Genomic DNA, 25,281 nt, shown 5'->3' with positions numbered 1-25,281 from the left:
AAGGAGATATGTGAATTAGAATTGGCATGAGAAACTATTTCTCATGCTTCAGCTGTGAAATAAATCCATGATCTCTCCAGGCATGAACTCAATGAACTCTGTGGAAAAACATCACTCCAGAACTCACTGGGAATGCACTCACTCAGATGTGGGGCTTCTCTTGACCCAAAACAGCATCCAGGGGGTTGTAAAGCCCAGGATGACCCTGCCATTGGTACCCACAACTAGCAAGTTAATTCTGGGGGCTTTCCCCAACAAGACATGCAATACTTGCCCCAACAAATGTTACATACTGGATTTAAACCCAGGCTAAGACCAGGAAACCATCCAAATCTCTGCTCTTTAAGACACACAGAAAGCAAAGCAACATTTTCCACGCTGGTGTTGCACCTGCCAGGAGCTCATCGTTCTCCATTACCACCATCAAGTTATCAATTCTGAGAATTCTGTGTTCTTCATCAAAGCAAAGGATTTCATTAGGGTAGACAGAAGACAGAGCAACTCACAAGTGTCACTACATGAGCAGCAGAGAGCTCCTTTTTTTGTTTTCCCAGGCAAGACAGGCAACTCATTCCTAAATCACTTAAAATTTCTTGGAGTGAAATTAAGAGACTGTATCATTCCCTCTGGCAGGTCACCCCAGAAGTACAATTAGGCCAGCTCTTATGCTTTTAGGATAGCACTTATAATAATTGTTGCTGGCATTTAAAGATACCTCAGCTCCTGACTCTTTGCACTTGCATGAAAACTTCAGACTTGTCAAATAAAGGCATTTCTGGCCCTCCTGAGCTGCTTCAATGCTGCTCCTGTCCAGCTTCACTCTCCAAGGCAATTTCTTTCAATGACTCCATTTAAGACAGGTTATTACAGAAGCTAATTATGTTGAGCAGTAAGAAAGAAGAAATAAGTCACCGAGCTTGTTCTCTTGAGCACTCTGGACCCACCTGGTTTCTGATCATAGCTGATCCCACCTGAGAGCCAAGCTACTCCTGCCACGGCCCTGCGCCAGCTCCTGGAGAGTCCAGGATGTCCTTCCCTCCAGGAAGGGTCAGAGCAGCACACGCTTACTCAACTCTTGGCTCCCATTGAGCTTCTCTCCTCAGGTAAGAGCAGCTGCTTTCTGCTCCTCCCAGCCAGTTACCAAGTGTGCTCTTCCCCCGCCCCTTCCCATAGGGCTTAAAGCTGGTTCCAGATGCAGAAAGTCAGGCTGACTGTACAGGTTCTGCCACAGCAACATTAAAGTAATTTTGCTCCTTTATCATCATCCACCAAACAGACAATGCCCCAGCACTGCAGTAGCTGCTTTACTGAGACGAGCTTCACAACACAGCCTCTCAGAATTTAGTGTACAATAAAGGGAGACAAACCTTGGAAATCCACATAGATTGGGGAGGTCCATTTCTGGGAAGAGTTACCTGAAATGGCAACATCTGAGTTTCTTTAACATTGACCTACATAATTTTATTAACATTATTCATATGTAACAATCATGTACTAGGCAACTGTCACGGTAAGAAGTCACATCTGAATTCTTACTAAGAAATAATAAGACACAGACCTCAAAGAGGAGGAAAAGATTGCCAAGGAAATCTTTCTTCAATCTTTCCAAACTTTTTCAATTTTTCAGTCTTACATGATGAAAGACAGAGACAACTACAGAGCAGCATACCAGTCATTTCTTTCTTCTTTAATACTTTAAGTTAGAATAAAAAAAAAGGACTCATTTTTAGTATTCCCACTTCTCCTCTCCCCAGTGCTTTGTTTTTTCTTTCAGGTGGTTCAGAGCCCACCTGCCACCAGGTGGGAAGTTGATTTTCTTATTAGTCCTGCATACAAATTGGTGAACATCAGAAGGACCCTGTTTGATTTTCAAAGTCTATACCTCACAGTAGAAAAACAAGTCATTCTCATGAGCCCCTGGGAAATGTTTTGAAGTCTAAAAGAGATCAGTGAACCCACTGATGCAACGTAACTAATAGGACTAAGACATTCTTAACGAGAGTGTTTTAGGGAAATATTTATCACACCAATTGTTCATTCCAAAAAAAGTATTTTAATTTTAATGTTTTAATTATGCATTTTAAAAGTCAGTGCTAATGAACCCAGGTGACAAGGGGTGATGTTTCAGCCAAATTCTGCTCAGATATTGTAGCAGGTCTGAACATTTTGAGAGTGATGTATTAATCTAAAACAGCATCCATCATGTTAAAGGTGATACTTCTAAGTCTTTATGCCTTGCTCAACATTCCTGTACACTGAAAAGCCAGTAAAACTTTGGCCAAGTGTGACTCTTGACCAAGCGTACAGGATAATTCTTTCTCCCACAGAAGAGCTGCTCAGTTCTTACTTCTCATATTCAGTTTTATTTTGAGTGGATAACTCAAAGGAGAATAACCTTTAGCACTGAAATATCTTCTCAGTCTACAGAATTCCATGTTCTTGTATTCTCATCTCAACTTTGCTACACAAGATGAGGGCATTGCTTGCTCCTGGTTTTATTTTAAAGTTTTTAATAAATTTGAAGGCCTTGAAGTTCTACATCGCCTTTAAGCATAAATAGTGTCTATTTTATAAATATGATTCACTACCATCCACCTGCAGATTCTTGTGAGGACATGTAGAGGTTCTAGCAAAGGTCACTTGGTATTTTCACCAACTATCACATCTTTTTTTCCTGAAAGAGAGAAAACACTTTGTAACCAACTCATTACATCAAGGTATGAGATTCAAAAATGTTCCTTAAAACGGAGATTTTGTCAGTGAATTTTCCCTTCTTTTTGTGCTGTCAATCATTCCTAGAAGGTTGCCACAGATTGCCTTGAGTTCCCACTGGTGCACTGTGCATTTGCCAGTCTTGCTGTGTAACTGGTCCTGATTTTAACATCAGACCCCTTCCTATTCTAGCAGCTTTCCAAGAACAAGAAAACCCACACAAATTTTGGGAAAAGCTGAGGCATAAGCCCTCTAACAGTCAAATACATGCTGGAAAACTACTTCTAAGGAAGAGCTTTGGCCATTTTATTAATTGACTGAAATCTTCTCTACTGTTGACTTAATCAAGAAAGCAGCTTATTTTTTCTTCTCTTCCACTACCCTCTTTGGGCTTTTTTCTTTAAAAGGTAGAGAAAAAGTATGTTGGAGATGAATAAGTAAGTTTGTTTTGGACAGAAGAGCCTGTCCAGATTGCCAGAGACCGTCAAGGCGTTTGAACCAATTTTATAGTATCAAACTTTCTACAACTACAGTGTGTGAAGGGCCAGTTGTTAACTCCCAACAAACTCCAACACAGCTGCCAAGCAGTCCCTGCACAGCACTGAGGGGTAACTGCTCAGTACAAACCCAGACTGGCACAATTCTTTAGCAGAGCTGTCAAGTGCAGCCCTGAGTCAGCTGAAGCTGCTGTGCTGGCCTTACCAGTCACTGGGATGAGGTGGATGTCTGTGGAACAGCCCCTCCCAGGACAATGCTGTTTTTTTCTGTCAGGGTTTTCAGGGTGCTGGTGGCTGGGGACTGCAGAATTTTACGTGAAAGCCTCATTCTGCCATCAGTGGGATCACGGCCAAAGTATTTAACCTGGTAAGGAAACAAAGTGCTTTCAAACTGAGCAACTTCAAGAGCTGGAAATAGCATTTTCCTTAAAAGATGGGGTGTTGGGTTTGAGTTTTTTTCAGTTTGATGCTAGAAAAGCAAGAAATAGGCATCCTTTAGCCTATTTTGCTGTCAAATACTGTGGTGCCTAGATAGCAAGACGATGACATTAAATAAATCTAATTTGAATGATCAGGCCTTTAACTATCACAGAAAGGGAATCCAATATGGAAAAATATTTGCTTCATAAACACTATATAAAAAATTAGGAAAAAAAAATCAAGTTTTAAACTACAAGCAGCATTTTATTAGCATTTTAATGTTAAAAAAAAATTACCTGAATTTCTTGTCCAACTTCTAATCCCAGGGCACTAGGGTGTTTAATCTAGAACACAGAAATAAAATTATCAGAGTTTGTTATAAAAATCCCTTCATTCAGCGGCTCTTCATGCTACATTTCAATCCAGTGGCTCAGCACTACCTTAGGAACAACAGGTTTCTGAATATTACATGGAAAAGGGTATTGCAGAGCCAAAGAACTTGGTGTAAAAATGACTGCAGGAGGAGTCACACAGTTGATTCTTTGCAGCTTTAAGTACAGGCCAGGAAGTATTCAAACAAAAAAGTGCTGCTAATTAACAGCTTTTAACCTGGAAATGGACTGTGGAACAAGAATAAGTGTGTTACAGCCATGCCAACTGGTTAAAAAAAAAATCTAATTGCCCATTTTATACCTGTTTAAGGATGGCTTACCTTTCTTTGATCCAGCTGTGAAATATGAAGTAATACCGGGGTCATGTTTGGGTACAGCTTTACCATCACTCCAGAATCTCTGCAGCAGGAAACAGCACAGTTATTTCAAAGGGCATCAAGAAAAGTCCACATTTCACTCTGCATATGGTCCCCAAAGCAAGCACTTACAAACTTCTCACAAACAAAATTTTACTCATCCCTTTTTAGAAATCTTTCATCCACCATAACATGTCCTCTCATTTTTCCTTAACTGAAAATGGATGAGAATTTCTTATTTCAGGACAGTATTTCAGTAATAGGTACCACCCAAAATGTAATTTTTACAAGACAAATACTGTGATGAAAACCGGAAAGCAAATTCATACCACCACTTTCAGATTCAAAGCTGAAAAAGGCTTTAAGTTATATAATTTAGAGACATTCTAAATACTAAACAAACAGAAAAAAGAAAAAAAAAAGCCAGCTTTATCAGGAAACAAAATAATTTCACCAGAAAAAACATCAGAAATTATGCAAGTGCCAATATCCCCAGCATAAGTTTGTCACTCTTAAAAATACAATTACTATTTTACATCATAATTAGGTATCAGGAATACAGCTGTGTAAATAAGTTAATTTCAACTCCAAAGCACTCTTTATACCTTATTTCAGTAATTGTGGCTGTATAAATTGCCCCAAATTCCAAATTAACTTCTTGCTGTAGAAGAAAAAAGAAAAGAAACCAGTAAGACACAAAGTCACAAAGAGCAAACTGAAGAAGGCAGAAGTCTGTCCTTACATCATCTTTGCAGATTTCCCCAATGAATTCCCTGGCTTCGTGCATTGCCCCCGGTGTGGGGGCAAACACAGAATATGTCTCTTCATCCAGCTGACTTACAGTCACACCTGAAAAAGGGGATTTAGGACAGCAGTCAGGGGCACATTGCAGAAAAGTCACACTCGGTAAAGACTTGCTCAGAGCAGAATGGTTTTGCACACTCATTAAGACCTCAGACTTCTAATCATTATTTAATCTTTTTAATAATAAATTATATTATAAATTAATAATAAATTATATTATTGTATTATAAATTATATTATATAATAAATTAAATAATAAATTATTTAATCAATTTAGGCATTGAACAACTGCATATGGCCACCACCTCCTTGCAAATACCTTGATAAACTTGTGGGCCATAAAAGAACACTAAATTATTTTTACAATCCTTTAAAGGCAGGAAAAAAAATCCTGAATAAAATGTTGAGGGTTATGAATTAATTTCCCAGAGATTTTTAATAATACTTGCATTAATACCTGAGGGAAATGAAAGTGTTTTGGAGCAGAATGGTATCATTCTTTGCCCTTCTAGAGGTCTGTGGCCAGACCAGACAGGCTTACAACCAAAGGGAAACAGGATTTTTCCTCCTTTTCTCCACCTCAATCCCCTGAGAAGCATTGATCAAGTTCACCACAGCATTAAGGGTTTCAGGTCCCAAGCAGAGCATCCACCTGTGCTCTACAGATATCAGATTTTTTTTATTTTCAGTTTGCACTGAGCATTGAAACAGTTCAACATACAAGTCTGAAACAAAGGGAACACGTGAGGATAAATTATCACAGGAACCAAGAATGTCTCACCAGTCTGTGCTTGAAGTTTTTTCAAATTGTAAGCCCCAGGACCAACGAATCTTAATCTTTTTGATAATGGAACGTGGATAGTTTCTGAAAGAACATTTAGAAATCCTTTGAAGTGCTAAGTATAATCATCTTGAAAGCTATCACATGAAAGGGCACATTCCTTTAGCTTTTAATCTCTTACGGCTGCCTGTCGTATTTGCTGAACAGGGATGTATTTACAGGTAAGAACTGAAATAAATGAAGACACAGAATACACTCCGACAACTGTAAATTACCTTAAGCCATACTGATACTCTCATTTATATCAATTCTCATTTTGTGAGAGCTTCACATAACTTCACATAAATTCTACTAGTGGTTTCTGGTGTACACTGAAATAGGAGTGCTGCCCCATGTGGCAATAAAAATCCCCCCAAAATAACAAAAAAATAACTAAAACCCCTTCACAAATTATCCCCACAGGGCAAGGGCAAAAATATGTAACAATCATTTTAAAAAAAAGGTATTTTAAGCAGAAGTTTATTGCTAAAAAGGTAATTATGAAAGCTATGAATTCACACAATAACATTACCTACAACTGGTCCACTTTCTTTTCTGTTAGGTCTGGGTTTTGCCAGTGTTTGGTTCATAATTTGTAAAATCTCCCTCTTTGCAGCTAGAGGGAATAATAATAAAAAAATCAGTAATTTTGTACATTCTTAAAATAAATATATGAAGTTTTTGTTATACAGTAGTAAAACATTCCTTGTCAAAACCTGTCTCCTGCCTAGCTGAGGAATGCCAGGCTGAAAGTTTTCCAACTCTTTAAATCCTTATTAAAGCACATAGCTTCATTTTCTCATGTGCTTCAAGAATATTTTAGCTGCACATGTCAAAATACAGATGGCAGCAAGTTTCACTTGTAAATATAGCTGAATTTATGTGAAATGAGAGGAAGTTTGCTGTTATTTTAATAACTTTATCCTGCTGAATTTAAACAAAGTCATGTAACGCGTGTTAGTCCAAATCATGTAATGGCTGAAGTTACTTTCAAATTGGTTTGGAGCTTATTGATTAAGCCAAACCGGTGTCATAAAGATAGAAGGCTTGTTTTTTTCCACAATGAGAATGAAAAATGAATAGTTTATTGTTTAGTTTCATACAACTTAATCCCATTTATCATTTAATATAATAAAATGGGTGTAAATCCAAGAACAGACCTACCTGTAGCTTGCTGAATAGCTTCCACCACAATTTTTATTGGTATTCCTGGCAGCTTTAGATCAACCTGACATGAGAAGAATGAAGTGCCATCAACATGTCAGGAAAGCTCTTCTAATACTCTCCCTGAGTTTCACTTGAGGAAAATTTCATGTCACAATACCTGCAGTGCTGTTATCCCTTTGTTGGTGCCTGCCATCTTGAAATCCATATCTCCATAGTAATCTTCAATTCCCTGCCACCACAGACAGACAAAACCAAGTTGAAGTCATTTTCTCCCACTATATCAAAAGTACAAAGAAATTACTTTTGAGACTTCCAAGTTTTCTTCAGCTTTATCTTGCTGTTCAGAATTAACACTGTTCCTTTCTCTCCTTGGAAATCAAGAGCTTTTGTGGACAAGTTTCTGATCCACAGCTGATCTTGTACTGTCAGTGGCTGCACATTTTCCTCCCCAGCCACTCTTCCAAGTGCTCAATCTCCACCCAATATGTACTGTCTTTCAGTAAATTATTAATCTTTTTTCTCCCATGAGGAAAGACAAAATTAATTGTAATGAGAAAGCTTATGAATGCTTAAATAACGAAAAACATGAAAAATAAGAAACATGACTGGACATTTCATACAATTTTTTCAAAATAAGGGAGTAATTTGTGAGATGAAACAAAAGATGCACCTGATTTTTCCAGGAGTGATGTTCCAGAATTGACTGGGTAAAAGGTTACAGAAGAAGGCCACAAGAGGAATTTTTCAGCAGTAAGCTGAAAATATACAATATTTTCAACAAGAACAATGTGAGGAGCACTCACCAGGATGTCTGTCAGCAAGCGATAGTCCTCGATATCCCCTTTTCCCTGACTGCACTTGGTAACGAGGCCTATGGCTACACCTGCCACTGCATTTGATACCGGAACTCCTAGAAGTGACAAAAAACCCCAATTTTTGTAGTCTTTGGTCATTTCCAGATCCTGTAGCACATTATCACATGCAGTTTATCCTTGTAAGTGTCTTATTTTGTACCTGCATCCATTAATGCTAAACTTCCACCACATGCAGAAGCCATTGAGGAAGACCCTGGAGTTGGAATACAGGAAAAAAACAGGGATTAAACACTGAAAAATGGGTAGGTTATTTTCCTCATCCTATAGCATAAAAATGCCCCCAAATACCATTTTATTAAACCAAGAAAGGTCCATTCTTCATGAACATGCTTTTTATTTTAAGTATTTCAGGTAATAGTTACTAAGAACATTTAAACTGAAATCTATTATTTAGCATGCCTATAAATCAAGTTTGTCAAAACAAAGCTTTTTAAGAACCAAATTTAGTCTCCAGCATCAGGTTAAAAACAAGAAAATCCTAATACCATTTGATTCTAGGACTTCAGAAGTAACTCGGATTGTGAATGGGAAATCCTGGGGTATAACTGGTTTCAAAGCTCGTTCTGCCAGTGCACCTGTTTAAAAAAACCCCAAAACAACCACTAAGTGATCCATCAATAAAAATCAGATAAAATACTGGAACTTTCAGCATGGGATTTCTCTAGTCTGGACTCACCATGTCCAAGCTCTCTTCTGTTCATCCCAGTAACTTTGCCAATCTCATTGGTTGCATAAGGTGGAAACTATGAAGGAAAAAAATGCATACACAGAAAATTAACCTGCTTTTCTTTTCCGTTTTAAAACATACACTTAAAAAAACCCCATCTTTGAAGTGTTGGTGCATCTCAAGATAATATACATTAAAAATAAAATAATCAAACCACCACATGACTTCTATCAGTCACTTGGTTTGCAAACCAGGACCAGTTTAGATAATGTTTAGTAAATGTTGTACTTCCACAGGACAAAAGAGAATAAAAGCTGTAGCAAGGTAGCTAAGAAAGAACATAAGAGGCTTCCTCCAAAGAAATTTGTCAAACAACCTAGCAGAAATGTTATTTCTGCCACAGAGATAATGGAACAAGATCTGCCTGTAGGAAATACTTTGGGCAAGCTCCAAAGGCTGAGAGAGATCCAAGATGTAAAAGCATTTATTTACTATTGCTGTGCCATGTCAGCTGAACATAAGAGTTTACTAAAAATAATAGCACAGGTTAATCCTGCTTTCAGTAAGAACCTGTTCTGAAGGAGCTCACCTAATGTTATGGCATTTAAAAGCCTGTATACAATGCCAATTTACAAATTACCTACTGCTTTTCAGGAAACCAGCACATCTGCTCATATAAATTCATGCATGAATTAGCATAAATATATTTTAGCAAATCTAGAGCTAATTTATAACCTTGGAAGTGATCAACTGCACCTTTAAAAGCAAGATATGAAGCCCTTCTGTGAAATCATGCAGAAAGTTGTAACACAGGAAAAGTCTCACCTCATAATGCAGCATGAAGTTTTTATCTTTAATTCCACTAATAATTAAAAACAAGACCATGTCAAAACAGGAGCAACCAAACATGTTTTACACACAACAGGTAATTCAAACTAATATTGTTATGCTTACAAATGGACCCAGCTAAAACCAGCAAATCAATACATTTGCTGATCACCCACAGTTACCAAAATTAGAGAACATGGACAAACTCTTCTGGGGTGTCAAAGATTTAGCTACAGTAAAGCTGAGACATTAAAATGTAAAAGCTCCCACACTGGGATGAAATCACTGGGGTGACATCACTGAAGTGTGGCTTTAAAGGGAGTGAATTTCACGTCAGCAATAAAGTGTTCAGAGCACAAGGACCAGCTTGCTACATCCCAAGTTAAATTTTCCACAAATATTTTAAATACCTAAACCAGACTGGATGTTACTTGTAACATTCTCCAGTTTCAAATGTGTGCTCTGGAATTAATGTCACCCTAACACAAACTCACTGCCATGATCTCTGAAAAACAGGCCACTGCAAAGTCTAATTTTACACATTTTTCAGTCCTAAAAAAGTATCTACATGGAAGTTCAAGGGAATTTTATCAAATGTGCTTAAATGCTCACCCTCTTGTTACTACTGCCAAAGCACCAAGACATACATACCTCACTGCTGTGGAGATAACGTCTGACTTTACACTCGATTCTAGAGAGTCAAATGTAACTGTACACAGAACCTAAAATAAAAATGAGCTAGAATAAAAAATAAACCCCACTTAAGCCCTTCCAGCCTTCACAAACGTTACTGTTTATGAAGAATCAAAAAGAACGCGTTCAGCAGCAAATGAGATGCCATAACTACCACTTGTAGAACCTTTTTCTCTCCAACACACAAACTTATTCCTTATCTGTAAAGATCACACATCCTTATAAGCAACCCTATTTAAAAATACTAATTTAATCCTCCTTAAGTAGGAGCCAAGAAAAGTTTGCTCCCTAAGAAACATTTAAGAGACAGGGCCAGCTGCAGCCACAATGATGTTTGTGCCCGTTTCCCACACGGACTTGCAGCGGGTGTTATTTTTAGTGGGATAAGAGGGGACAACACTGAGGAGTAAATCACTGTCTGCAACTGCCATCCTAAGTCAGTGTCATAAGAAGTCAGATCGATGGCTAACAGTCTTCTAGCAAAAGGAGCTATAAAAGTACAGAAGACCAAATCTCGAGTACGATCTTAATTCAATCCACCCAACAGCTGACACTTTTGGCAAAGAAGAGAAAAAAAAATCCTCTCATTATTGCAATTTTTTTGGTAAAATTTCCCTAATTGGTTCAGGTTGCGTATGAAGTTGCTTTTAAAAGATTTCTCATGATGTGCCCAATTTAGCAGTGCCCTACACACCAATGTATTTACCAACCTACACATCACTTCTGCTTATTACTATTTAAATGTGAAGAAAAAGAAAACCTGGCATTTAAATGAAAGACCCAAATCTTTCAGCTTTTGATAATTCATTGATAATTTCTGATGTTTAAGTGACACTACCTGTGTTTGACCTCTTTGAAATAAGGCTGATCCATGAAGCATTCTGAACATGTTCACTTCACATTTAATGTCTCTGAGGGAAGTCAAATCTCTCCCATCACACCTAATGACAAAGAGAAATTAAGAGATCAGTTAAACCATAGTCTTGGATTAAAAGCTGACAGAAATATTATCAGTAGGAGTTTGATACACCCACCTTCTATATTCATTTAGCACTAGATTTCTAAAAATATCCTTTGAAACCACATTGAAAGATTCCATGATTTCGTAAGGCTCAGCCTCCGGAAATTTTTCTGGGTATAGAAAAAAAATTGCATCTGAAGTTGGGAAATTAATTTTATAGAACTTTTACTAAAATAGCTTCCAACAAAGAGGATACTCTAACTCCAAGCAGTGCTACCTCCATTGAAGTATTCTCAAAATATTAACAAAAAATAATACCTTTCAGCTGTTCTTCTGTTTCAAGCCTTATTTTGTTGATCGCCTCATCTCTTGAAATCTAGAACACAGGATTTGCAAGCAGTTAACTCTACAGGGCAGAACAACAACAGAGGTTTGGGGCTGTTTGGTTTAAAGATCTGCAAAAAAATTAAGGAATAAGAAACATAACTGTCACACAAATTCAAAAACCAATAATGAGGCTGGAAGAGACCTCAAGGGTTGTGTGGTCCATCCTTTCTTGGCAAAAGCAGTCTAGACAAGATGGCCCAGCACCCTCCCCATCTGAATCCTAAAAATGTCCCACATTGGGCAATCCACCACTTCCCTGGGGAGAGATTATCCCAGTGACTGATAGTTTTTCCCAAGGAGAACATTGCTCTTGTGCCCAACCAGAACCATTTCCCCCGATCCTTTTCATGTGACTTCTTGGGAAAAGGAAGTCTCCACCTCCACATAATAAAAGCAAATATTCTTGTCAAGTTAAGAACTTAGAGAACAATTTATTATTATTATTACAAATACATGCAGGGAAGGAGACAATGTTAAATTACAGTGTCACTGAGGTTGGAAAAGACCCCTGACATCATCAAGTCCAACCTCTGATCACCACTTTGTCAACCAGACCATGGCAAATTCAGTCTTTCCTTAAGAAGGAAATAAGCTTAAAAAGCTTAAAGAACTCAATCCTACTACAGTTTCATTATGATTTTAATTAAAAAAATAATCATGATTGGTTACTTACTTTATCATGGCTTGAATCTGTGAACACTGCATATATCTTGTTAGAAGCAAGTCTTTAGGGAGAAAAGGAAAAATTTTTGAAAACACAGCTTAAAAAACACTTCTATAACTAGGAGGTTTTTTGAGGACTAAATATTTGAAAAGTATTTGGTGAAAGTACCAGACTCATAAACATTCCTACATCTGCATTATTTGTTCTGAACTTACTTCTTTGCAAGTTCCACAATCTCTTCAGGAGCAATAAATAATTTCTGGACAGTTCTCTTGACCACACCCTGCTCCTTCACCAGCTGCTGAATGCCCTGGATGATCTGCTGTGTCTGCTTCACCCCCACTTTGATGGCATGGCAGAAGTCTTGCTGCAAGATGTTCTCAGCAGTTGCTTCCAACATAACTGGCAATGGAAGGATAAGAATTCAGTAAATTCCTGTTTTATTGTTCAACAGCAATCTAACATTAAACTGCATAAATGAGGGAATCTACTTAACCAAAAGTTACCTATCACTGTTGTTTGCTCCCACTATTGTATAAAACCCCACATTTCAAAGATAAGGAAAACATCTGCAAAGATTTCCAAGCCCTCAACAGACAACAATTAACCTACTTACCAATTTGACTTTGTGAAGCTCCAGCAACAACTAAATTTAGAGCACTAGAGGCTATCTCTTTCCGAGTTGGATTGATAACAGTCTCTCCATCCAGCAGCCCTACCCTCACTGCACCTGCAAAGAAACTCCAGAAAATCATTTATTACTATAATAAGGAAGCTCTTTAAGGCATCACTTTACTTTGAAAGTTACACAGCTAATAACAATAATTAAAGCTACATACTAATTTTAACATATCAGCATGTTGACTGGATATTAAATCTAGAAGACAAAACTACCCATTCAGTTTTTCTTTTGAGTACTATTACTGGGTAGGGCAAATAATGCCAGTATTACACACAATGCTGTGAGTGTACTGGGAATTTTTTGTCATTTCAGCACATGTTTTCTAGAAAAAAATAGGCAGCTGAAAGGAAGATACTTGTTCAATATTTGTTCTTGGGCAGATCTTTTCTCTTCCCAGAAAATACTCACAATGAAATAAATCTCTTTCTGAGTGAGGAAAAGTATTCTGAACCAGCTATTTTCCAAGTGATGCTTTTCAATAAATGTGTTTCTCTTAAGAGAAAACTTATTGGTCTCTATAGTAGACTATTTCCATTTAGTCCAGAAAAAGTAAACCCTTGAAGTGCAATAATCCTATCCATTGTAAAATTATTTCCAATGCTTGAAATGTAATGTTTAGATTCAGCTTCTGCTTTAAAAAACAAAGTACCACCTGTGGTCTAAATGTTCCACTACATTAAAATCACCCATAATTTCAAAATGTTTACTTACCAATAGGACCATTCCAGGGGATATCAGACAAGGCAAGTGCTGCAGAAGCTGAAAGGAAGACAAATATCTGGATTAGAAAAAACCTGATCTCATTAAAACCCACCAAAGCACCAATTTCTCACAGCCTTCTTACCTCCATTAATTGCCAGAATATCAGGATCATTGACACCATCTACTGCTAAAAGATTACAAAGGATCTGGCATAAGATAAAAGACAATAAATAATTTTGACCTATACATTTTTATTCACCGTCAATACAAAACTAAGGACACTAAAAAACCCCACATATCTACAGAAGTCTATGTTTCACATGGAAATTTTTTCCAGGTATTTAAAATAGAAAGCTGACAATAAAGCCCCATTAATAGATAATATTGTATCACATCATATATAAAATATTTACTATTAGCATCTTTCCTCTATTGTACAGAGGAAATTTTAATTTTGCTCCTGTATCTTGACAACAAAATTTGGAACGAAGGATGTAATAATAAATAATTTAAGACAAGGACATAAGACAGACTAAAAAGCAACATTACACTTATTTGTGAAGTGCAAACTCTTCCTTGATGTTAATAAAAATAGTTTTTCTTGAAAGAGGGCCTGTATAATGAAATTTTCCTTGGCCATATCCAAGTTTTCTGCTTTGAAGGTAGCATGACCTACCTGTGTATCATAAAAGTAGCCTGCTGGGAAGAGTGGTCTGATTGACCGATCTGCAAAGGAAATAAACTTTTCGTAAGAAGTTCATAAGAATTCAAAAGAATTTGGGTTTCAGTAGTTAATATTCAGTTTGTCCTGCAACGACCCCACAAGAAACTGACAAAAATGGTTTAAAAAAAAAAAAGAGAGAGAATAGCATTGAACCCAGAAATGTATTTAGCATGACACATATAACCTTAAAATTTCAATCATATTGATAAATAAATTACATGTTTGTTTTCTGACAGCATTATAAATGGCTGTATTTTCAAACACTCACAAGAAAATGACAACATTTTAAAGTACATTGTAAATAAAAGGTTTCAGCCTACCTATTACTCTGCTTGTAAGAATTTCTTTATCAGTGGAACCAAGCTCTCTTCTTAGATAGTTTGTAGGAATTCTTCCTGCTGCAGCAGCTTTCTGCCGGTAGTCAACCTTCCAAAAAAAATTCAGGTATTATTAATGACAACTGATTATTTACTGCAGCACCACAGAAACCCCCACAAGGGACCCTTGGCATCATCCAGTTCCAACCCCAATTATCTACTTCTCACCCTTAACAATCACAGCCCTTTGAGCCTCACAATCCAACCAGTTTTCCACACAATCAAACCCCAACATCTGAGCTTGGATGGTATGGCAAAGTTCACAAAACCTTTAAAGAAAGCCTTACTAAAGCCAAGGCAGGCAACATCCAGGGCTCATCCCTCACCCACACAGGGATCCTGGATTTTATCATCAACTGTAATTCTCAAGTCCATGGTCTGTCATCTACTGTTTGCATTCCCCACTCTCCCCAGCACCCTGAACTCCACTGTTTAAGGACTATGACTGCTAAGTTGATCACTGATTAGCACAAAACTAATTCTGTCATTAGTACTTACCACTAATGGCATAAACTGAGATGGAGAGGGCTTGGTTTTGCTGACTGCTGTGACCATCACTGCTGTGTCACCTAGCTGTGTTAAGAAAATTAGGTAAAAACTGAAGTTATCTGAAAAGAAAATAACTCCCAATGTTCTAAACTTATTCACAAACCAGTAATTCTTAAGAATTATACTTTGCAGAAAACCACCACATAAATCCACAGTTCACACCACTGTCTTTGCTTTTCAAACAATTTTTTCCTATAAAATGCAGCTGTCCCCTTGTTAGGGACGAAATTGCCACTTGAGGCTCTATATCCCACAGGCTTTGATGCCCAAACAACGACTTTCAAGTTTCAGAAATTTTGAAGCAGGACAAATTTTGACTTTTTTTTTTTTTGTTTTTACCTGAACAACAGCAGATCCATCAGCAAACTTTGCAAGTTTTCCAGAAGACAGCTCCATCTTTCTAAAGGAAAGAAACAATCTGTTACATGAGCTTATAGTGAATTCATGTACATTTCCCAGCAATTTCTACATTCACCTGTAGCCTCAACTGCAGAGAATAAAGGCTATGCTTCACAAGAGATATAAAAATCCTCCTTAGATATAAAAATTGAAACTCTTTGAGCAAACATGAACAAACCCATTTACATTTCAACTGCTTTAGCCTCAAGTGTCCTGCTTCAGCCTTAAGTGTCCTGCTTCTTTTACACTGAAGCAAAGCCTTGGAGCACATCAGCTATCCCCATCACAAAGGTGAATCATCACCTGTTCCAGTTGGGTTTTAGCCACTGGAAAAGACCCTCAAGGGCAAGGGGAGCTGCTTGCACACATCGCACCACAGCTGCAGAATATTCCCTCCTTCATGGCAGAGAATGGAGAGCAACAAGGCAATGAGGACACACTTGAGAGCAAGATATGGATTATTTATTCCAGGGTTGTGCTGGGTGCTATTGCACAAGTCCAGCACACCCTCCTGACTTTCCATGACTTTATTTATACACAGAAATCCAAAGCTGGTCCCTTCGCAAGCACAGCCCCTCTATTATGATTAGTTAGTAATTTCTATACAAGTTATCCCACGTAACTTGTTCACATGCTCAGGGGAACTCCTGGGCAAGGCCCTTATGACCTGTAGGTGTGATTTTCACTGATATAATGAACACAGTTCAGCTATAGAATCACAGAATGCTTTGCGTGGGAAGGGACACTAAAGATCACTGAGTTCCACCCCTCTCTATCCCAGGTTGTTCCAAGCCCCATCCAACCTGGCTTTAAACACATGCAGGCATGGGGCAGCCACAGCTTCTCTGGGCAACCTGTACCAGGACCTCACAGGGAAGATTTTTTTCCCTAATATCCCATCTAAACTTACTACTTTTCAATTTTAACCCATTCCCCCTTGTCCTGTCACTGCACACCCTCACAAATAGTCTCTTCATCTTTCTACGCAGCTCCCTTCAGGTCCTGGAAGGCCATAATTAGGTCGCCCTAAAGCTTTTCTTCTCCAGGCTGAACAATCCCAATTCTCTCAAGCCTTTCCTCAGCAGATAGATCTCCATCCCTCTGATCAACTCGGTGGCTTGGAATATTTTGCTGAGTTGGCAATGTACACATAGACATCCATCAACAATTTGATTTATTACATCCTTAGGGCGCCTCAGTTCCCGGATGCCCCTGACTCAGAGATGATAAGGCTGATTCCACTGCTCCGGGCTCCTTTCTCGCTGATCAGGCTTGCTAGCACACCAAGATCCGACATCAAAAAACGTCGTGACTGAGGATAGCCTCAACACATGCCACACTTTGCACCAGTTTTTCCTTGCGTTTGCCTTACTCTCCAGCCGGGACAGCGCTCTGCCCTGCCGCCCTCCCACACCCCTCAGAGCCCCTCACCTGCCGCCCACCTCCACCGTCACGGCCCGCCCGGGCCCGGGCTTGGGCCCCGCCGCGGCGCCGCGAGCGGGCACCCAGGGCAGGGAGGGGCGGCCCGGGGGCAGGACCCGTCGCCACCGCGCCGCGGTCCCGCCGCCATCCCGGGACAGCGCGCCCAGCGCGGCGCGGCCGCAGCTCGTGGCGGCCGCCATAGCGCCCCCGGCAAGAAAGGGCGGCCGTGCCATTGGCTCGGGGGAGCGGCGCCGCGAAGTAAGAGCGGAGCGGATTGGCTGAGGCGCCGCCGCGCCGGTTTCGGTTCCGTACGGGCGCTACAGCAGCTGAGGAGGGTCAGGCAGCACAGAGCGCGCGAATGCGGCTGCTCCTCCACTCTCGAATCCTGAGGTAAAAGGCGGCAGAAAAAGGTCCGAGGCGGCGCCAGAGGTGGCCTTGGAGTCACCTCGGGCTGGAATCTGAGGAAAACCCGCTCGAACGAGGGCTCGGAGCGAGGAGGAGGACACCGGCATCGGGCTGCCGCCTCTTCCCGCCACTTGGCGCCTCAGGAGGCCGAGTGGCGCTTGCAGAGTTGGTAACGTTACCGCCGAAAGGTCCCGACCCTGCCTGGGGGTAGGCACGAAGGCCGGCTTTAGTTCACAAGGGGAAAAATACCTGCCTTTGCAATTAATTTACTCCACAGACCTTGTTCTGTAACACACCCACCAAAATTAAAAAAAAAAACCCAGACAAACCCCAACAACAAAACCCAAAAAATAACAAGGAAAAAAAGCACCAAACCCCCCAACCAACTACAACAAAAAAGAAACCAAAAATAGCCCCCAACACAAGAAAACAATCAAACTCCCCAAAACCCCAAGCAAACAAACAAACAAAAAACACCAAAAACCAACCAAAACATACTTTAAAGCCAGGAACACCAAAATACTCTGCAATGTGCAAGAATGGAACACAGATACTGCTTATCACAAACTTCATATGCTCTTACATGCTCAGAGTGCATCAGAATGTCACTTAGGGGACAGTGGTTTTGTTACTTTATTAATTGTTCCTCAGTGTAATGCAAAATAGATTGGTAATTAGACTGGGAGAACAGTCCAAGCAATAATTTTTCTTTTGTGCCAACATGTTTCTTATCTTTTTGGCAAGACACAAAAGAGAAGTAAAATGATCAGAAACTTGGGATTTGGCCTGGGCAAAAGGGCTGTTAACTTTATCCAGATTTACTATTTATTGATACAGTTTTGTTTGGTAGAAGAATGTATTAGGTGGCAAAGCAGAAATGGTCCCCATAGTCTCTTGAATTCACATTCACTTTGCTGCTGACAAACAGACAATTATTTGGAATGTTTTTTGTGTAATTATTACAATTGCTATTCTCACAGTCACCAAGATGATAAAGGAATATTTCATCACTGTCATGGACTAACAAACTATGGCCATACCACTGTCATAGGAAAAGGATACCAGAGCTTGGATTTCATTCAAGATACTAGGCAGCAAACAAAATTCATGTTTAACATCATGAAAGAAAGCAAAACTATGGTTCATCTATTAAGAAAGATTTGCACTTCATTTCCCTCTTCATTAAATTTTCCCTGTTTTTTTTTTTTTTTTTTTTTTTTTTTTTTTTTTTTTTTTTTCTTTTAATTCCACTGTTGAAAATTCAAACCAAAACCCCAAACAAGCCACAAAACCAAATAATGATTAAAGCTTTCAGGAGAGCAGCAGAAGTTTTTGAGCCTTTTCTAGCAGCTCAGATATGACCACCATAAATTCACCCCAGGACACTCTGCCACACTGAAATACACATATTTAATATCTCCCTGTGACATTATTCCATGGTTTTATGCTGTATGGGCCCTACTGATATTTATCTCATGGTTGTTAATAAAAGTAGGGGTTTTATTTAGGAGTAGCTTAAGCAGCTCCCTTTTGGCCACTATGTCCGTGCCCCCTCCTCTCCAGCTCACTGGGTATGCTGGTGCAGCAGAGAGCTCTTCTGCATTGAAGTTTTTCAAGTTCCTTGAGGAAATTAATTATGATCCACTTAGTCTCAAGCCACTTATTTATTTTGCCATTTATTAAACCATTTATTTATTTGGTCAGGGTCCATCTGTAGCTGATCACCCAATTCTATCCATCCCCATCCTGCAGCTCAGTAAATCTCTCACTTCAAATGCTACAGACACTTGTAGAAAAATGATGTGTGGCTATTTTAAGGAATGGTAAACATGCAACCAACTGCCCTAGGAAGAGGCTGTGACAATTTTCCATGCACTCCTCCAGTGGATGGCTTCTCATGGCTCTATTTTTTCCTGGGCTCATAAACAAGATTAAATTGAGCCCCTTACATAGTTTTGGCATAAAGCTCTACACACTTATTATTTGATTTATTATAATTTTATTTTAAAGAGGCAACCATTGTACAGACCTAGCCCTATAAAAGCAGCTCAAGATAGAACTTAAATTAAAAGCAAACCCAACAAACAAACAGCCTGACAGTGATTTATTTCCCCCTTTTTTCCATCATTGCCAACAAGCACAATGCTGATAAGAAATTGTACCTGCAGTTGTTCCAGGAAAGATTCCCAGTGGTGTTCCAGCCATTCCACCATGCCCAGGTGGGGCATCCCATTCTGGCTTTATTGCAAACTGTGAAGAACAATTATGGCATCATTAAATAGTCCTGGGAGCCCTGGGATGCTGCACCTGAGCAAGTAACTTCTTTGGAACTGATAAACTTGTTTTAGCAAGATACAGACTTCTCATCCTAACTTTCTAAAGAAGCCTTACGAGAATCCATTGAAATTGCGTTACTTGAAACCAACTTATTTTCACTTGGCTTTCTCTCCTTATTCTTGTCCTGTTTAGCTCTACTTTAATTTAATTTCCTGCTGCATCTCTTGTGATGGCTTTTAGATGCCACTAGATTTCCTTAGCTGGTATAACTTCAGTGTTCTTCAGAAAACTCATGTGGATGAACTGTGCAATCACAATGTCTGGTCTGTGTCTCATTCTATTTTAGGGCAGCACTACCCCTCCTTCCTTTCTCCCCTAGGTTCCTGAGAGCTCTGTGCTGCTCTGTTCCCTGAGCAGATATGAAATGGCAGTATTCCCTGGGAATAGAAGGTGGATTCAAGCAGAAGGTGTAGGTGAGTAAACTGAAGCCTGTGCTCATCCCAAGCTGTGCTGTCCTGCCAAGTAAGTTGGAGATTTCTGCAACCATTTGTCTTATGGTGCTGCTTGAACACATGAGAAAGAGTTAAAAATGCAAATCCCCTTTCCCAAACCAGTGCTGTGGTTTCTAAACTGAGCTGGTGTGTTGGGGTTTTTTTACATTTTATTTTTGCACTCTATAAGGAGCAAGTAAGGCAGAGGGTTGAATAATTGTCAGAGCAAACTCTTAATTTCCAAAAGATTTATTTGGATGTGTCAGTAGTCAAAGTGCATGTGTATATAAAGCCTGTGTGTCATGCCCACAGTGTAATAGACACATAAGATATCATATTTTTTTTCACTTCAGCAGCAAACTTTGAAACCATTTGATTCCTAGTTTTTATTGCTGTGCAGCCTAAACTTAGTGAAGGACTTCAGGAAAGTGGTTGCTTTTTTTTTTTTCTCCTTGTGGTAGGAGGCAACAGAAGCATAACACTAAAGAAAATATGAGCACCTTACTTGAACTTGTGGAGTCATCTCCTTCATGTTTTCTTGACCTCTCTTTTGTCCTATTTATTATCTTAAGTTGAGAGTTAAAGCATCTTATAAATCAATAAACTGGTGTGTCTTTATTGAAAATAACCCTCTGCCATACGGTGGCACTGGTGAGCTGAGTACGGGCTGCGTTGCGCCCGCGCGGTTCAGGCTCCTTCTGGCTGTTTCCTGGTGGTGCCTGCAGGGCGCAGGTTCTGCCCATGCAACTCCTCCGTGGCTTGCTTGGAAACTTCCAAGGCTACCTTGAATACTTAGAGAGTAATAGAAAACAACGGCTTGGTTTTCATGTCAATTCTTAAATTGCATGGATGAGTGATTGGCACAGAAAGTATTTGTTATTTGAAGCAAAGAAATAGATCTACAGAAATAGTAAAATTTTACAGAATTTACTATGGACAATGCTCTTCCTTTTTGTCTGCAATGAGAGTGGAGAGGGTCTGAAGAGACCCTAAATTAATGAATTAAAGAGGGGCACCTAGAGGTGCGATTTTTAAGCCTTTTTAGGCATTTCTGTGAACTCTGATCATTCAATGCTGTGCCTTTAACAAAGGAGTTGAGCAAAGTTAAATGCAAGAGCACTCTGATGTGTGGGGTAATGTCCAGATTCCTGTTTTCTAAATTGAATTAGCACCACTACTAACACTACAAATGACTTTGACCTGTGGTGTAAAAAATGCAAGTGAACATCATGTGTAATGCACAAAGCTTCCTGATGTGTGTGCTTGCTTTCTGTCAAGTCAGTTTTTGGGTGCCCAAGTTAAAATGATTTGTAGTCTAGAAAACACTCCAAAAATCCCATTTGAGGGCTCAGCACTGCTTAGGTCTCCTCTCTGAGTCACCCTGATCTTTGTTGGCTGTGAAGAGCCAAAGCTCTAATATTAAATGCATATGATGGGAATTATGGTACATACCAAGGAATATAAGAAGGTCTGAAATGACCCAAGGCCCTGAATTCCTTGAGTGATTGAAGGGCAAAGTGTGATTGATCTGCGGTGTGTGTTGGGTGATGGCACAAAATCAGTCCAAAAAGGTGAATTTGGAGCTCTTCAAACCCCAAGTTGAAAAGTTGTGATTATTTACCTGTGAATGCAACATTTTGAAATTTAGTGGTTGCTTGGGTATTTTTTTTAAACTTAGTGTGTTCATTTTAAGAGGCATTTTCAAGTAAGAGAAGCAAAAGCAAGACAGTGATTCATAGAGCCTCTCTAACAAAGAACAAAGCTCTGGAAACCACCAAGCTGCTGGAGGTGCCAAGCAGAAAGGCCCAGATAGTGGAGAAAGACAGGAGAGGTTTGTTTGACCACAACTTGTCCATTGTTAAAGCATCTCAGCCACTGAATCTTTTTTTTTTCCTTTGCTCTCTGAAAAACTCCAGGAAAAAGCTTTTGAAATCTTGTTAGAAGTTGGATGTTGATGAAGCCTGAACTTGCAGCAGTGCAGAGTGTGGTGGACAGCACACTTGAAATAAAGCAGCAGCCTTGCAGCTCCAAGTCCTGTGGATTATGGCTGTTCCCCTTTGGCATGGTGCTTTGAATTTTTGTCCTCTATTTCAAAGCAAAACTATAAATAGGAGTTGGGAACTGTGTGGATGTGGTGATTGATATGGGTTTTTTTTTTGCTGTTCTCACCCACTTGTAAAGGAGGTCTAAGCTTAAATTAAGAGGCAATGATGAAGCAGTTTGTCAACCCATGATCCATTTCCAGTGTGTTTGGCTTCATTCTCTTGCTATGACAAATGTCACTGGCTTCACCAGGCTTGGTCAAGCTCTTTGTATGGAGATTTGAAATTTTACCATGAATCAAATAGTTATTTCCTCAAAATGACTCTTTGGAATCCCTGAATGTTTGCATTATTTTTTTTTCCTTGGGGAAAAAATCTGTATTATTTTTTGGGGTATGAAGTAAGAGCTACACCTTGATATAGGTCCTCCTGATGAGAGGAGATAGGACATATAAAATGAACGATGAAAACAGCAATAAAACGTTTCTGAGGATGATAAAAATATGATTTATAGTCAGGACCCAGTTATAATTCTCATCAACACTTACTAGAGCTATACTTAACATATTGCTGCGTTGTTGAAAGGAAAGTTGGTAAAGAATTCAGGTTGTGGTGTTTAATTCACACAGTTACCTGCACAAGTTGCAACTGGCTTGAAAAATGCCAGTATTAGTAAAAGTAGGAGAAGAGTGGTAATTGTTTATATTAATGGGGTATCTGCCTTTTAAAACTATAGTCAGCCCTGTTTTGGGGTCTGAAGTGTGCAGAATATATAAAATTTTTATAGGGTAGTAGCAGCTGCTCCCAGTAACAGGTATTTGCATCACAGCTGGTAACAGTTCAGTGATTCAGCTGCAACCTTTGATTTATTTTATTGTCTCATAACTTCATACTGTGTGTTGGCCTTGATCTTGTTTCAGGTGTTGTCTTCAGAGCATCCCAAACCTGAGCTTTATAAGCTGTTTGTAAGTGTTTGTGTGGAAAGAGCATCTGAAGGAAATCAGGAGTTTCTCAGTGGTACACCCTGGTCTTTATCTATGTCACTGGAATGATCTTTATCAACAACTCCCAGCATATTATTCCCAGGACAGGTGATACGCTATCCTTCTGGCTTCAGAGGTTCCAACACAGTTCTGAAAAAAAACCCTTTTAATAAATGAATTTTTGTTATTGGTGTTTTCAGGATATTAAAAATGGTTGTGTGTACAGGCAAATAAAAACACAAAGTCAGGGCACAATATCCAAGGTATCATTAACTATGAGCTCTTTGCTGAATCTTCCCTCAGTGACTTTTTTCCTTCAGGATTGTACCTATTTTCCAATTCCAACCAATTGTTGAGTAGTTTCTACTTGTGAAATCTTCAAGCAGATGTAATTCTGTGCCTGCCATGGGCAGAAAAAAAATCTCTTATCTGTAAATCTTGCATTTTCTTCCTGACCCTGATACTTTTGAGAGCAGTGGAAGGTGGCTGGACTTGCATAGCAATTTCTGCTATAACAGGGGTGCAGTGCAAGATGCTGATGGGCACCAGCAAATTCACAACCTCTAAGGAGGCTGTGCAAAAAAAAAGCAATGCCAAGAAAATCCTCTCTTCACTTGCCATGCCACAAAATTTTGAGGCCAGGGCTGATTTTTTAACCCTGGGAAGAATTTGAAGCCTCTGAGGTTTGGGAGCCTCTGAGGTTTGTGAGCTTCTGGCCCTGAGTGGCTGAGCTGGAATAAAACCCACTTTCTTGGCTGACTTTGCAAGGTTTGGGGTTTGTTGGCTTCTGCATTGGGATCCCTGGCCAGGGCTGGCCCTGAGCACCAGTGGCCTTGGTTACATGCAAGAGGGAATATGCTTTTGAGGATTGCAGTGAAATACTGCTGAGGGTGCTTTTGTGGCAATTTGGGGTCTGTTCAGCACCTGCCTTTAACTGGGTGGGAGTTAATTGATGCTTCCTGAAGGGGCTTTCCCTTCTATAACCTGCCCATGGCACCTCCTAGGCTGAGCCTTGGAGCTTGGTATGGCCGTACTGCAATCCCTGAATTCCTGAGGAGCCTGCCTGTGTCCCCTGGCCCATGCTGCTGCTGGCAGAAGGAGGGGCTGGGACACCCTGTGTGCCAACTTGGGCTGCTTTTGCCTGGGACAGAGTAGGTTTAATAGAAAGCAAATGTCAGAGCAAAGCCTTGCACAGATTTATTCTCATTCAGGGAAATGTGCAAATCTTGGCTACAAATTTAGGAGCATAAATATTTGAGGGAAGGAAAATGAAGAATTAGTGCACACTCATATCATAACTGTGCCTCCAAATGGAGTTAATTATGGATATGCTTCCTCAGCCCTCCTGCTCACCACAGGTTTTCCTTGACTAAATGAATTGTGAATCCTGTTCCTGTTGTCCGAGTTAAGTAGAGTGAAACCTGCCCTAAGTAATACTGGGGGGAAGTTTCAGTTGTAATTTTTTTATGATGAGCTTTGCCATTTAACATCATTAAACTCAGTTATCACAATTAAGTTTGCTCTAGGGCTTTTCTTGGTGCTTTTTTGGGATATTTACTTCAGTTCCTGAATATATAGAGCTTTAATGTTCCTGGTTTTGTCAACCTTCTAAAAAAATTCAGCTTAAAAAAAATTTATTTCTGAGAGCTTCCCAGATGAGAGAAGCAACACTCTTGATTTCAGCATGAAGAGTCTGGAGTTGTTAGTGATTAAACTAATGAGCTGTATAATTATAGCACAGACTGAGGTGCAGAGGTTTTGCAAACCATTCTTGCCCAGTTGCTGTAAAGCCAGTGCTTTCTGCCCTGCTGTTCCAGAGACTCCTTCCATGCAGGAATTGATTGCATTTGCAAAATTTTCTTGTAAATTTTTTTCTCTTGTAAATATATTCTTTCCACACATCCAGTGCTGATTCAGTTAGAAATGGGTTTGCATTTAGAGGAAACTTTTTCCCTTGTTCCAGGTAAAGCCTTTCTCACAGGTCC

At 39.5% G+C, this 25,281-nt stretch overlaps 1 protein-coding gene and 1 long non-coding RNA gene across 2 annotated transcripts; one reads left to right on the top strand and one right to left on the bottom strand.

Annotated features, from left to right (window-relative positions):
* Positions 1 to 1,435: 1,435 nt before the first annotated feature.
* PNPT1 (polyribonucleotide nucleotidyltransferase 1) lies at positions 1,436 to 17,298 on the bottom strand. The gene is made up of 29 exons (XM_053973989.1): positions 17,108 to 17,298; positions 15,617 to 15,677; positions 15,227 to 15,301; positions 14,672 to 14,777; positions 14,304 to 14,353; positions 13,770 to 13,833; positions 13,637 to 13,684; positions 12,860 to 12,973; positions 12,459 to 12,645; positions 12,253 to 12,304; positions 11,511 to 11,568; positions 11,266 to 11,362; positions 11,070 to 11,172; positions 10,190 to 10,260; positions 9,536 to 9,572; positions 8,720 to 8,786; positions 8,529 to 8,618; positions 8,183 to 8,236; positions 7,972 to 8,078; positions 7,326 to 7,397; positions 7,166 to 7,229; positions 6,534 to 6,617; positions 5,963 to 6,046; positions 5,120 to 5,226; positions 4,983 to 5,038; positions 4,342 to 4,420; positions 3,926 to 3,973; positions 3,415 to 3,573; positions 1,436 to 2,674 (listed from the first exon to the last, which is right to left on the bottom strand). The coding sequence occupies exons 1-28, from the start codon at positions 17,296 to 17,298 to the stop codon at positions 3,418 to 3,420; spliced, it is 2,382 nt and encodes a 793-aa protein (XP_053829964.1). The 3' UTR covers positions 1,436 to 2,674; positions 3,415 to 3,417.
* Positions 17,299 to 17,424: 126 nt separating this feature from the next.
* On the top strand, positions 17,425 to 23,769 carry LOC128805490 (uncharacterized). Its single transcript, XR_008436462.1, has 4 exons — positions 17,425 to 17,672; positions 20,160 to 20,253; positions 22,188 to 22,336; positions 23,234 to 23,769. It is a non-coding gene; the product is annotated as an uncharacterized LOC128805490 (long non-coding RNA).
* The last annotated feature ends 1,512 nt before the right edge of the window (positions 23,770 to 25,281 follow it).

This window comes from Vidua macroura, chromosome 3 (assembly GCF_024509145.1).
Source record: "Vidua macroura isolate BioBank_ID:100142 chromosome 3, ASM2450914v1, whole genome shotgun sequence".
Classification (NCBI taxonomy): domain Eukaryota; kingdom Metazoa; phylum Chordata; class Aves; order Passeriformes; family Viduidae; genus Vidua; species Vidua macroura.
This window is presented reverse-complemented; position numbering and strand designations above follow the sequence as displayed.

Coding starts and splice junctions, on each gene's coding strand:
- PNPT1 (XM_053973989.1), bottom strand. CDS start 17,298: ATGGCGGCCGCCACGAGCTGCGGCCGCGCCGCGCTGGGCGCGCTGTCC. Junction 15,302..15,616: donor ATGGATCTGCTGTTGTTCAG/GTAAAAACAAAA, acceptor TTCTTAACACAG/CTAGGTGACACAGCAGTGAT. Junction 5,039..5,119: donor GGGAAATCTGCAAAGATGAT/GTAAGGACAGAC, acceptor TTTCTTCTACAG/CAAGAAGTTAATTTGGAATT.